General features: G+C 45.1%; 1 protein-coding gene across 1 annotated transcript in view; it reads right to left on the bottom strand.

Annotated features, from left to right (window-relative positions):
• Positions 1-11,979, bottom strand: part of tnn (tenascin N) — a 53,825-nt gene extending 41,846 nt beyond the window's left edge. The window contains exons 1-4 of the mRNA XM_056293294.1: positions 11,781-11,979; positions 11,244-11,444; positions 10,146-10,520; positions 22-155 (exon numbers count right to left, since the gene is read on the bottom strand). Of these exons, the coding sequence (XP_056149269.1) occupies positions 22-155; positions 10,146-10,520; positions 11,244-11,444; positions 11,781-11,979 (909 nt within the window). The remainder of the gene's footprint in view (positions 1-21; positions 156-10,145; positions 10,521-11,243; positions 11,445-11,780) is intronic.
• Positions 11,980-13,895: the final 1,916 nt, after the last annotated feature.

Genomic DNA, 13,895 nt, shown 5'->3' with positions numbered 1-13,895 from the left:
AATTATTTTAAAAACCCGTACCTCCTCCAGGGCGCTGTCGTCACCCTTGGGTTGATGGGTCAGGATGTAGTATTCTGCTCCAGGTACCGACTCCCATTGCACCAGGAGAGAAACGTCAGTCACCTGGACCAAGTGCAAACCCTTAGGGCTTAGGACTGATTTAGAGAGAGAGAGAGAGAGAGAGAGAGAGAGAAAGAGAGAGGTTTGGCAGAGGTTGTATAATCTGATTTTAGGAATTTTGGTCACGGACATGTGTGTACACACACACACACACACACACACACACACACACACACACACACACACACACACACACACACACACACACAAATTCAGTTAAACGTTAGCTTGCCTGATGCACGTCCCAATAGACGTACTCAAAATTCTTATGTTACAGCCAAGTAGCGGGAACAGTGAGATATATGTTGTAAAAGGAGTGTGTTGTTTTTTCATCTTTAGCCAATTTTCCCACTGGTCCGTTCTTTATATCCCTCCCTCTCGCGCCATGTGAGCGAAGTCATGGACCTGGTCTAAGAAAAGCATTAGAGCGAACTTTGAGGGTCTCGTTTTTTTTTTTTCTTTGTTTCTTTCTTCTAAAACCTGAGGTGGAAAAAGATTGAGAGAAGATATTGCTTCTCTGTGGTTACGGCATGACACAAGGCCAGAGTCCTTCAATCAAGACCATGGAAAAAATATGGTAGGGGGCTCATTCGGAAGGTATATAACTCGCGGGGAGTGCAATAACAAAACAGGAGCCAAGAGACATGAGACAGCAAGTCAGCAGTGTCGGAGGAGCGAGACTTTCCACGGGTCAGAGGTATTTTCTGTGGATATGGTACGAAAAAAAAAAAGGAAGAAAAAAGCATAAAAAAGGGTACGGTACTGTACATAACGGTGAATTTATAAGACTGAGACGTGCTACTAAACAAACAGGGGGGGGAAAAAAAAAGGAAACTAATAAGATATGGTAGATTTGTTGAGCGGGGTAAAATGAATTGAGTGCTATGACCACTTTCAGATGAACACCGTTGCACGGGGCATCGTCTTCAAACTCGATGTCCTCCCCGACATTAGAGAGAGCCGATCCATCCATCACCAGTTAATGCAGCCCTGCTGCTGTTGACACCGCCAGCAACAATCCGCGGCCTGCCTTCATATTTCCAGACATCGGGATGAATTAATTAACATATATATATAAAGATGACGAAGAAAAAAAAAAACCCCAAGCCAGCGGAAATTCATTTCTTCTATGATTAAAAATGATAGAAGCAGGTTACGAAGAGAGGAAAATGCGGTTGTATCAGAATTATATTTGGACTTGATAAAAATGGGTGTGTGGTCCTGTGATGGCCCGGCGGCCTTTCCAGGGTGTCTCCCCGCCTGCCGCCCAATGACTGCTGGGATAGGCTCCAGCATCCCCGCGGCCCTGAGAGCAGGATAAGCCGTCTGGATGATGGATGGATGGATGGATGGAAAAATGGGTGTGAATGTTCAATGAACCGAGAGCCCGGGATTCCCCGGTATCTCGTTGATCTTCAGCCAAGGTCCTCGATATCAACACACCTCCCCCTATTTTGTTTTTTTTTTCAATGAAAAATAACCACATCGGAAACGAATGACCTTTCATTGTCATTATACTCGGGTACGACGACATTTTGTAAGGCTTCTCCCGATGGAGTTAAAAAAGAAACCAAATAAATGCAAGCGGTACCAGAAAACAGCAGTAATAGCGGCTTAAATTTAAACGCCAAAAAAAAAAAAAAAAAAAAGTGACACTTGCACAAGTGCAACTTTTAAAAAACGGGAGGCACTCGTTAAATCAAATTTACACATTTACAAAGTTAGAGGTTGTAAATTGTGTCTGTGGCAGCAATGTCTAGGGGTGGAGATGTGTGTGTGTGTGTGTGTGCGTGTGTGTGTGTGTGCGTGCATGTGCTCATAGTTCCTGTAATCTGTCCTGCGGTTGGGCACAAAGGGGTGTGATGGAGGCCTCTGGGAAACAAGCTGTTCCTTCTGGTGCAGGATCTTATTGTCTTGGACCATTTGCCGGACAGCAGCGGTTCAAACAGGGAGTGGCCAGGGTGTGTGGTGTCCCTGATGATGCTACAGAGGTTATAAATTGTGTCTGTGGCAGCAATCTCTAGGAGTGGAGATGTGTGTGTGTGTGTGTGTGTGCGCTCACAGTTCCCATAATCTGTACTGCGGTTGGGCAGAAAGCGGGTGTGATGGAGGCCACAGCTCTGGGGGAAGAAGCTGTTCCTCCGTCTACTGGCGCAGGATCTTATTGTCTTGGACCATTTGCCGGACAGCAGCGGTTCAAACAGGGAGTGGCCGGGGTGTGTGGTGTCCCTGGATGATGCTGCTCGCTTTCTTCCTCAGTCAACTGGCATAGAGGGTGTCCAGTTTTGGGAGCTCCGACCCGACAACGCGCTGAGCCACCTTCGCCACATGATGCAGGGTCTTTCTCAGGTGGGATGATGGTTCTGATGTTTGAACGCACGAGTTTCTCAAAGCACTTCACGGCTACGGGCGCTAGCGCCACTGGGCGACGGTCAGTCGGACACTTCGCAGATGGGTTTTTGGGCACTGGGACGACGGCGGAGGGTTAAAGGCGTGTTGGAACAGCAGCTTATTGTAACGAGAGGTTAAATATTTTAGCGAACACCTCTGTAAGCTGATCGGCACATGCCTTCAGTACCTGGCCGAGCACTCCACCCGGGCCTGCCGCCTTGCTCGCATAGACCTTCCTCAGAGCGGTCCTCACCTGGTGGTGCTGTAGGATCAGCGTCAACTCTCCGGCGGGTGGGTTGACGAGTGGGGCAGACCCTCCTCTCCTGAGCGTCGAAACGGCAAAGAACTGGTTCAGGACACCAGGCAGTTTGGCGTCGTTGTTATGCCCCCCCCCCCTCTTCTGTTTTTCTCCCTTTCCTCTCTTCTTTCGCTCTCTCCCTCTCAGGTGCCCCTGATCAGGTGATTAGTGAGTGGCCATGCCTTCACATTAGAGGGAGGCTGACGGAGAAGGTGTCTTTCTCTCTCTCTCTCTCAGACGAAGCAGCCTTCGGACCGATCCAGTGGTTTCCAAACAAAGCAGCCTTTCAAAGCGTTTTAGTGCTCTTGTTTCTTTTGCTCCTTACTTTTTTCCCTTTGTGTTTATTTCTCCGAGGGTGGAAGTCTGGTAGTCTAGTTTTCGCGGCTTTGTTTGTTAGTTTATGTGTACACTATTTTAGTCGATCGGGGCGGGGACTCCGGGTCCAGCGGCCTAATGTGTGGTTTGGCCCAGACTTTCTCCATTCTTTTGTTCTGTTTGGAAAGGCCTCCAAACTCCCATAGTTTTGGTTAATTTACGGTCATTTTCTCGTAAATAAAAACCCTTTGTTTTAGGTTTCCTCCTCGGATATGGCATCCTCTTTATATGTCGCTGGTCACAAGGTCGAGCCAAATGTTTTCTTTTTGTGGCTGTAACAGTCATCACTGGGCAGCGGATTGTTGGGGTTTTTTTTTAGTCAGTCAGTGCCTCACTACCATTCCACATGCTGTGGGGGGTTGTTGTTGTCAAATTGATCCTCAAGGCACTGTTTGTATTTACGCCTTGCATCCCCGATTCTTCTCTTGAGTTTCCTCCATGCTGCACTGTAGGCTTGTTGGTCGCACGACCTGAAAGCTGCGTCCGGCTCCTTGAGTAATGCTTTCACATTGCTGTCCATCCCCGGCTTTTGGCTTTTGGTTAGGAAAAACCTTTATTGTCTTTTGTGTTAGCAGTTTCCGTGCAAAAGTTTGTGTATCCTAAGACTGGTCCAGCATATTCCTCAAGGTGTGTTCCTTCTGCAAACAAATCCCCAGTCTGTGTTATCAAAGCAGTCTTGCAGCATTGAGGGGGGCTTCCTCAAGCCACATTTGTACTGTCCTGATAGCTGGTTTTGTTCTGCAGATCTGTGGGGGGTACTTTGAAATGCTCCCGGGGTGTTCATGTAGACTTGGTCCAGAACATTGTGCTCTCTTCTTGGGCAATTCACATTCCTATGAAATTTGGTTACGACCAGTTTGAGAGCCGTGTGACCGATGTCCCCTGCTACAAGATCACACAGTCTGGGTGCGCCATAGGCTGTTTGTTAATTCCCTCCATAGGGGCGTCACCACTTCGATTCTAAATCAAAGATCAATTGAAATGGGCTTTTGATTTCGAACTCTGAAATCAAACGCGGGATTGGCGACTCTCCAAGTATTTTTTTTCCTCTCCACCCCTTTCTACTTGCATGCGTCCGCAGAACAAAGGCTGCACTTTTCGAGACACCGTGTCAACTGTCAGAGATGACGGAGAAGGAACAGAACTGGAAAACTCTGCTGCTTCTCTAAAGTCAACCGTGTTGAGTTATGTCAACAACGACTGCATCGTTGACTAGTCATAAAATCAAAAGAAACAAAAACAAAAAAATAACTATAATTCGGCTATGCTACATGCCGGGTACCATACGCCACCTCAGACAACACGACAAATATGTTGACTGGTGAAATAAGTTACCATTATTGTAATTTAAATAAATTATCTAAATTTGACCATATGGCCTTAGTGTGGTACATCCCCCCCCAAAAAATGCGGTGGTTATATCACACTTGATACCATGTAGCCTCTTTTTAAAGAAAAGAAAATGTAAATGACAGTTGTCAGGGCATATACCCAATGATCTGTGGATCTTCACAATTCAAGACTCCCGTTGCCTACCAACACGGGGATCGCCGTGGGGATTGGTCGTGTCTGCGAGTGGGGAGCTGGATGTGGGTGTGTGTCCTGAACACTGCACCAGTGTCTCCTCTGGTTGGTTGGGGCACCTGTTCAGGACGGAGGGGGAACTGGGGGGAATAGCGTGATCCTCCCACGTGCTACGTCCCCCCGGCGAAACTCCTCACTGTCAGGTGAAAAGAAGCAGCTGGCGACTCCACGTGTGTTGAAGGAGGCATTGTGGTCGTCTGCAGCCCTCCCCGGATCGGCAGAGGGGGTGGAGCAGCAACCGGGACGGCTCGGAAGAGTGGGGTAGTCGGCCGGATGCAATTGGGGGTAATAAGAGGGGAAAGTCCAGAAAGAAGAAAAACAAATCAAGACTCGGTAGTCCCGACTATGGCATAGCCATCAGTGCTTAGAAAAAAAGTTTAAATCGAAAATCAAATCGAATCGTGACCTTAAAATTGAGGGTCAAATCGAATCGTAGAATTGGAGAATCGTGGCACCCCTAGCCATCATGTAGCTTTTCCAGTGCTAACTGAGCCTTAGCTTGTGGGGGAATGTATACTGCCATGATGTCGTCAGTTCCCCTCGGGAGGACGGATGGTCTGCATCTTACCATAAGGAGCTACAAATCTGGCCAGCAATGTTTATCCACCATGTCCACGGCTGTGCACCAGCTGTTGTTTACGTGGACACACGGTGCCCCTCCTCTGCTCTTCTTGGTGTCCATCGTCCGTCCGCTCTGTGAGCAGAGTAGCCGGCAAACTCGATGGCAGCGTCTGGAACGTTGTGGTTCAGCCAGGTCGTCACACAGCGAAGCATAGCTCTCACTCTGATCTCATCCGGGCTTGTCGGTGAGACCTGGAGGTGGCGAGGAACAGGCCCGGTAGCACTGGTCTATACGGGTTAACCTTTAGCCTAGCACGTAACCCGGCTCGCTTCCCCCCGCCATTTCAAATACATACGGTTTGCAATGTGGTTTGAAATGTGTACTTTTAAAGGGATGTTCTCTGAGTTCTTCACTTGATAAATCCTTCCCTCCTCTCCACTGCTAATTCTAAAATGAGGCATTTCAAAATCTCTTCAGGCAGTTCACCCCTGAGTACTGCACACATTTCATGTTGTACCCAGACACAAGAAGTACACTAAGTACAGAGCGACTAGACACAGATTTCCTGCTGGGGCTGGAATGCAAAGATAGAGCTGAAAATGTTTTGGGGTTTGCATATTATTAAAAGAAAACTATTCAAATGGATTCATTGGGTTTACAGTAAGGGTTTGACATCTTCAGCATCTGCGTTGTTGTTTATCCGGCTCTCAAAATTCACTCGTTCAACAGAACTGAACTAATAACTGATTAGGCAGCTCATTATTATTATCATTATTATCATAATGACCATGGAGTTGCTATTATTCGACAAAGATGCAAGAGTTAAGGCTGAAAAAATACAACGGTAAAAGCACCACCGATTTATCAGCCACCGTGATCCTGCCTTTGCTATCAGCCACATACAAACAGCATTAGATTGATATGGGTAGCATCAGTGGTATGAAAGAGAACTGCATTAGCTAAGTCATCTGAGACCATCGCTTCACATTAACATCATCACCTTGATCCTGGATTGGCATCCGTCAACCAGGTGTTGAAATGGAGACTGGCCACATAAAACAAACAACGTCTCGCCTATTCCACTCGTCTTCTTTCACTTCTCCTGGTGCTTATTATCACTGTTATTGCTAACACCCAGAATCAACACAGTGTATCTTTTTCTTACCTCCCTCCCTCTCTCTCTCCGCGCCTCTCTTTTTTCTCTGACCCGGTGCCACTGCTATTGTTGGAATCCGTTCACCCGCTCTTCCACACGCTACCGTGAATCCATCTTTGTACCGTTTGCCCTTGCGGACCACTTGCACAGAGAGAACCTGAACCTCTATCAGGAGTTCGATATAGCTGGCCAGCCCACTGTGTATACTTTACCCTGAAGTCCAATTTCCTTAATTTTGTTTTGGTACTAAATGTTAATTTTTGTTCTGGCAGTTTCACGTATGATCAACATGAGGATACGCTTTGATTTCCATGCTAAAATAAAGTGAAAATTCCCTGCACAACATTATGTGCATAGGTGGTCTGGACTGGTGAACATAGACTGAACACATAATAGATTATTATGATTTGGTAAGTGACCCACTCCACACTCTTGGACCTGGATCTGGACCTGAACTTGGATCAGGACTTGAGCATGGACTTGGATTTAAGTGGTGAAGTAACAGTTGCAGTAGCTGGGAGTGCTGTAAAGGGTGATAATGCGGAGAAAATGTGTTTTACGTTGAAAACAGGTCTTAAGGTTTTTGTCCACACTAGTGTTTTCAGATTATTATCAAAAAAGCTTGCCGTCTACACTGGAACGCCAAAACAATTGAAAAATGCTCCTCAATTGGGCACTCGCAGGCCACATGGGCCAGAAGTTTTGCCGTGCGACCCAGCTGAGCCAGAATCACACGACAATCAAACATCAGTGTTTTTGAAAAGCTCTGTTTTATCTGTCCACACTGAAATGCAAGACAAGTGTTTTCAGATGTATCTACTCTGGAGGATTTTTTTTTTGTTGAAAAGATACTTTCTTCATGATCAAAAATACCAGCTTGGTGTGGATGGAAAGCCAAAACGGAGAAAAAGAACATACGTTTTCAAATGTTATCAGCATTAGTGTGGACTGTGGACATGGGATAAGGTTTCTGGGCCCCAAAAGAGTATTATGTGTCTGTTGCCAATTATTGTCAGGCGGTCTAGCATTCGCTAACAGTTGCCTTGGGAATAGTACACTCATCTACGTAGTCCTGCAGGCTGCTTTAGCAGAAATAACTGTCGGGGAGATGCTCTGAATTCTTTAGCAGTATGTCACTATGGCCTTTTAGACAACTGTTATAACTTTGGGTGCTATAAGTCTTTCAAGGTTCTTTAGTCAGGCCCTAAAAATTTGACTAAAACGTATCAAGACAGTATACGAAGGCAGTTTAAAATGATCATTAGGGTCATATCTTTTTTTTTTGATGGGTCCCAAACTCCTTGGAGGATGGAGAGGTTTTAATGTGATGAAAGTAGCGGTACTTTTAATGGCTGAAAATAAGGTGGCGAATTGTCAATTTTTAATCTCAGTAAAAAAAAATTATATACACTACCGTTCAAAAGTTTGGGATCACATTGAAATGTCCATATTTTTGAAGGAAAAGCACTGTACTTTTCAATGAAGATAACTTTAAACTAGTCTTAACTTTAAAGAAATACACTCTATACATTGCTAATGTAGTAAATGACTATTCTAGCTGCAAATGTCTGGTTTTTGGTGCAATATCTACATAGGTGTATAGAGGCCCATTTCAAGCAACTATCACTCCAGTGTTCTAATGGTACAATGTGTTTGCTCATTGGCTCAGAAGGCTAATTGATGATTAGAAAACCCTTGTGCAATCATGTTCACACATCTGAAAACAGTTTAGCTCGTTACAGAAGCTACAAAACTGACCTTCCTTTGAGCAGATTGAGTTTCTGGAGCATCACATTTGTGGGGTCAATTAAACGCTCAAAATGGCCAGAAAAAGAGAACTTTCATCTGAAACTCGACAGTCTATTCTTGTTCTTAAAAATGAAGGCTATTCCATGCGAGAAATTGCTAAGAAATTGAAGATTTCCTACACCGGTGTGTACTACTCCCTTCAGAGGACAGCACAAACAGGCTCTAACCAGAGTAGAAAAAGAAGTGGGAGGCCGCGTTGCACAACTGAGCAAGAAGATAAGTACATTAGAGTCTCTAGTTTGAGAAACAGACGCCTCACAGGTCCTCAACTGGCATCTTCATTAAATAGTACCCGCAAAACACCAGTGTCAACATCTACAGTGAAGAGGCAGCTGCGGGATTCTGGGCTTCAGGGCAGAGTGGCAAAGAAAAAGCCATATCTGAGACTGACCAATAAAAGAAAAAGATTAAGATGGGCAAAAGAACACAGACATTGGACAGAGGAAGACTGGAAAAAAGTGTTGTGGACGGATGAATCCAAGTTTGAGGTGTTTGGATCACAAAGAAGAACGTTTGTGAGACGCAGAACAAATGAAAAGATGCTGGAAGAATGCCTGACGCCATCTGTTAAGCATGGTGGAGGTAATGTGATGGTCTGGGGTTGCTTTGGTGCTGGTAAGGTGGGAGATTTGTACAGGGTAAAAGGGATTCTGAATAAGGAAGGCTATCACTCCATTTTGCAACGCCATGCCATACCCAGTGGACAGCGCTTGATTGGAGCCAATTTCATCCTACAACAGGACAATGACCCTAAACACACCTCCAAATTGTGCAAGAACTATTTAGAGCAGAAGCAGGCAGCTGGTATTCTATCGGTAATGGAGTGGCCAGCGCAGTCACCAGATCTGAACCCCATTGAGCTGTTGTGGGAGCAGCTTGACCGTATGGTACGCAAGAAGTGCCCATCCAACCAATCCAACTTGTGGGAGCTTCTTCTGGAAGCGTGGGGTGCAATTTCTCCAGATTACCTCAACAAATTAACAGCTAGAATGCCAAAGGTCTGCAATGCTGTAATTGCTGCAAATGGAGGATTCTTTGACGAAAGCAAAGTTTGATGTAAAAAAAATCTTATTTCAAATACAAATCATTATTTCTAACCTTGTCAATGTCTTGACTCTATTTTCTATTCATTTCACAACATATGGTGGTGAATAAGTGTGACTTTTCATGGAAAACACAAAATTGTTTGGGTGATCCCAAACTTTTGAACGGTAGTGTATATATGTATATATATGTATATATATATATATGTACACATATATATGTACATGTATATGTATATATATGTATGTATGTATATATGTATGTATTATTGTGTGTGTGTGTATATATATATATGTGTGTGTGTGTATATATGTGTGTGTGTGTGTATATATATATATATATATATATATATATATAAGATGATATAATGATATAATGGGTATTACGTCGTAAATTAAACACACCGCACCCCAGGGAACTCATCAAATGGTGAAAAAAGAAAAGAAAAATGAATAAAAAAAAATGGGCAGCAGGGCTACAAATTGCTGGCTGGGTCTACAGTAATGTGGATGCACTAAGAGAGAATACTTTTGCCAAATTTCCTGAATGAAATGGCTGTTGAAAGAGTTTTTTTGGTTATCTTAGCTATAACGAAATAAATGTCAAGTAACTGGAATTGGCTAAATTGACTTTTTGTTTATTTATCCACTCATTTGTCAACCTGTCTGTCTATTGTTACCCGATCAAAACAATTCAACTATTTAGTACCAAAAGTAGTTTTGGGGCTTTACAAATGATATGCTTTTGTTTTCTAACAAATATACTCGCATTAGTGACGGGGTTTACCGTCTTTCTATATGGCTTACCAAGTGAACAGTCATCCCCGTGAAAGCCTTCATCGCAGATGCACCGGCCATCCACACAGCGGCCATTGCCGACGCAGTCTTTGGGACACCTCTGGATGCTGCAGTCCTCCCCGGTAAAGTGTGGGAAGCACACGCACTTTCCGTCCACACAGTGTCCTTTATCGTTACAGTTGTCTGGACACATGAGCTGGCTGCAGTCGTGCCCGGTGTAGCCCTGATGGCACACACATCTTCCGTCCACACACCGGCCATTGTCATTGCACTCATCAGGGCAGGAGGACACAGAACAATCTGGGCCTTCCCACCCTGGGTTGCACAGGCAGCTGCAGGTGTCATGTTGGTAGGTACCATGACCACCACAGCTTGTGTCTACTCCTAGAGGAAGGACGAGGGGAGAGCAGAGTGAAAAGACCAAACAAACAGTGAGAAGGTTTCCAATGGGTGTGTGTGTGTGTGTTTTACATAGATAGATAGAAAGACAGATTCCACAAGAACCGGCCAAGATGAGACTCCATAGGACCCTACCGGACCCTGGGAAATCCGATTCAAAATACATTCCCCATTTTCAGCCACAGTAGTCATACAAAATGTCAAACTTTTTTTCTTGACAGCTTAGAACCATCACAAAAACAACTAACCACCACCAACAGGCCTATCCTGGTATTACCGATACCTTTTTGACAGGGACCAGTAAGGTTTTATAGTAATTACACAGACGTACAGTTTCACCAGTGCCACTTGAAATCCATTTCACAAATCCTCCATGAGATCAAACCCATTTCCTTACTAGTTTCCCTTCATTCTAGCTTCCATACGTGTTATGACTTGCTCATACAAATAACACTGACCCTGTCATGGATTTTAAACAGTTTGTTAACATCTCCCTTAGAGGAACGAGTTGAGAGTTCAACCTCTCCATCTTGTTTTAATTAGGGGACTGTCATAACGCTGATGTTATCACTTTCCCACCTTTCCCTCCTTCATGAGAGCACCGTTCTCTATATAATAATTCGTAAAATAAAATACCCGGCTATTTATTCAATGGCAGTTTGCGTATGACGCTGATCATCTCGTATGCGTAGGTGTGACACAACCTACCCACAGCACCACCTCTGCCGCAGCATCCCTGTGTGCACTGAGTCTTCAGATAGTTGACCTCTTCCTCCAGCCCGTTGACTCGGTACAACAGAGACTTGAAGCTCTCCGACTCCTCGCAGTCGCACTTGGGAGTCTGCAGCCGGATGTTGTGTTTGAAGACTAAGTCGTTCTCTCCATCCACCGCGGTTGCGCTCGCTACACCTAAAAAAATGAATGAGGACAGATCTTGTCGATAACCAGTTAAAATGCACTAAAACTCACCCCTTGATTACCCGCTAGAATGAGAATAATCGAGCAACACCTGAAGGCTATGTTGAACCTATTCAAACTAAAACAAGCAAACAAAAAGGCAGACATCTGTTTGTATGTATATACAACATTGCTTTACAACACTTAAATCCCTTTTCCTCCTTGTGTAAATTAACATTTGGTGGTGAATAAGGCAACGCATGTAAAATGTTACTCCTCATACTCGTGACCGTAACTACTGTGCTTTCATTCAGCGTCCCCATTCATTGCTTTTGTTCGTGTTTTAACCTGCTGCTTGGTCCTGGGACGGCAGGCTCTCCAGTTTACAGGTCGAACTCCCAGGAACATCAATTTTATAGACGTGGCTGAAGGTCACCCCCTTTTCCGCGGCTGAAGAGTCGGGCTGGCTGTTGGCAGAGCCGATGCGTGAGACGGTGCAGAGGAGGGCCAACAGGCACAGGGCCCTCTGAAGGAGTCTCGTGCTCATGGCTGTGGGCAAAAGACAACAGATGCAAGGTTTTTATGTATGCATCGATTCATTTTTGACTTTATATTCCAAGATACGCACACACATGCAAACACTTACACAGGGTGGACAAGAGATGTGGGGGGAAAAAAAAGTCTATTGCCTTCATGTGAGTGATTCGACAAGTGAGGACAACTGCTTGGAGTGCAGTGTAAGGGATAAGCGTGAGGGACTTACCCACACAAATACTGTTGGACAGAGGGAAGAAAGAGAGGAAATAGTAACATGAAAAGGAGTGATTTCCAAGAAGCCACCAAATAGGACAGTTCCAAGGACTGAAGAAACTAAGTTTTAGCCTATGAAAAATTACATTTGCTTCACGTGTTGCAATAATTCCGCAAATTGCCAGTTGACTTGGTACGAGACCTTTGACACGGAACGTCTGCACTTCATTTTCACGAAGGCTTACCGGTCGGCACACTGGTTTGACAATGAAGTACCCCACACACAAACACACAATGCCACAATATCACAGAAGGGTAAGGCAGGTTTTAAATGAAACCAGGGTACACCAACATGTACCCTGGTTCTGCTGCATGATGGAAGCTAAGCAGGTATGGGCTTGGCTAGAACTTGGATGGGAGACCTCCCACGAAAACCGAGTTGCTGCTGGAGTGGTGTTGGTGGGCCAGACTTCCCTCGGGTCCTTCCAAACAAAAAGGGTCACGGTGACGGGGACACTGTGCTGTAGGAGACGCCGTCCTTTGGACATTGAACCGAGGTCCTGACTCACTATGGTCATTAAACATCCCATGGCACTTATCGCAAAGAGTAGGGGGTCCCCCAGTGTCCTGGCAAAATTCCCAACCTGGCTCTCTCCATCTGGCCACCTAATCACCCCCCCCCCCGGAATGTGATTAATTGGCTCAAAATGGCTGCCGTGCATCACCCAGGTGGGCGCTGCACATTGGTGGTGGTTGAGGCGAGTTTCCCCCTTTCAATGTGAAGCGGTTTGGGTGTCGAAATGAAGCGCTATATAAATGTAATCCATTACCATTACAATAAATATTCTGTCTCGTAGGAAGTTAGATTTGCCTTTTCAACCAGCTTTAACGGATATTTACCGTTTAACTTAGTCAGATTCTCTGCTGTAATGGTGCTACGTTGTCAGTAATTTGGCAGTGATATTGGCAGTTATCCTCCAGTCTGTTTAGTGATGGTAGATGTGTAGGTAGATGGTGTGTAGACGTGTCGGTAGATGTAGATTTTTTTTTTTTTTTACATGGTGATGCTGGTCACGTGGCTCGGGTCCTGGGCTGCTTCACATCCCGCGCATCACATTCTTCATATATTTTATAATTGCACCGTAATTCTGTTATCCTCCTTCAATACTGCATTGTGTAAATTGCGTAAACACAACATCCATTGCACGTTGTCCATCTTGGGAGAGAGAGACCCCTCCTCCGTCGCTCTCCCCCGGAGGTTTCTCCCTGTTTTTTGAGGGAGTTGTTCCTTATCTGACGCGAGGGTCTAAGGACAGGGTGTTGTGTTGCTGTAAAGCCCCTTCGGGCAAATTTGTAATGTGTGATATTGGGCTATACAAATAACACTGACTCGACTCGACTAGATGTGACATGGAACTGATGGCGGCTCTCTTTTCCTTTTTTGAAAGGTGGCGAGCCACTGAAACAGCCAACCTTGTCATTGCTCTCAGGCAAGACCCGGTCTGCGATTAGAAAGCACTTACGGATTTCACCCTCTTCGTCACAAACTTACTGCCCTGATTCCTCAGGAGGTCAGCTTCATATTTTCCAGTCTGTGTTTTGCAGAAACCCGACGACAGACATGCAGTTGGGAGTAATGAATAGGTCACATTACATTCACGCAGCAGGCTGCCGCTGTATATTTAAACTGGAGGGACTTAAACCAGGATGTTA

The sequence above is a fragment of the Lampris incognitus genome, chromosome 14 (assembly GCF_029633865.1).
Source record: "Lampris incognitus isolate fLamInc1 chromosome 14, fLamInc1.hap2, whole genome shotgun sequence".
Taxonomy (NCBI): domain Eukaryota; kingdom Metazoa; phylum Chordata; class Actinopteri; order Lampriformes; family Lampridae; genus Lampris; species Lampris incognitus.
The sequence above is the reverse complement of the archived record's forward strand: the minus strand, read 5'-3'. Positions and strand labels throughout refer to the sequence as shown.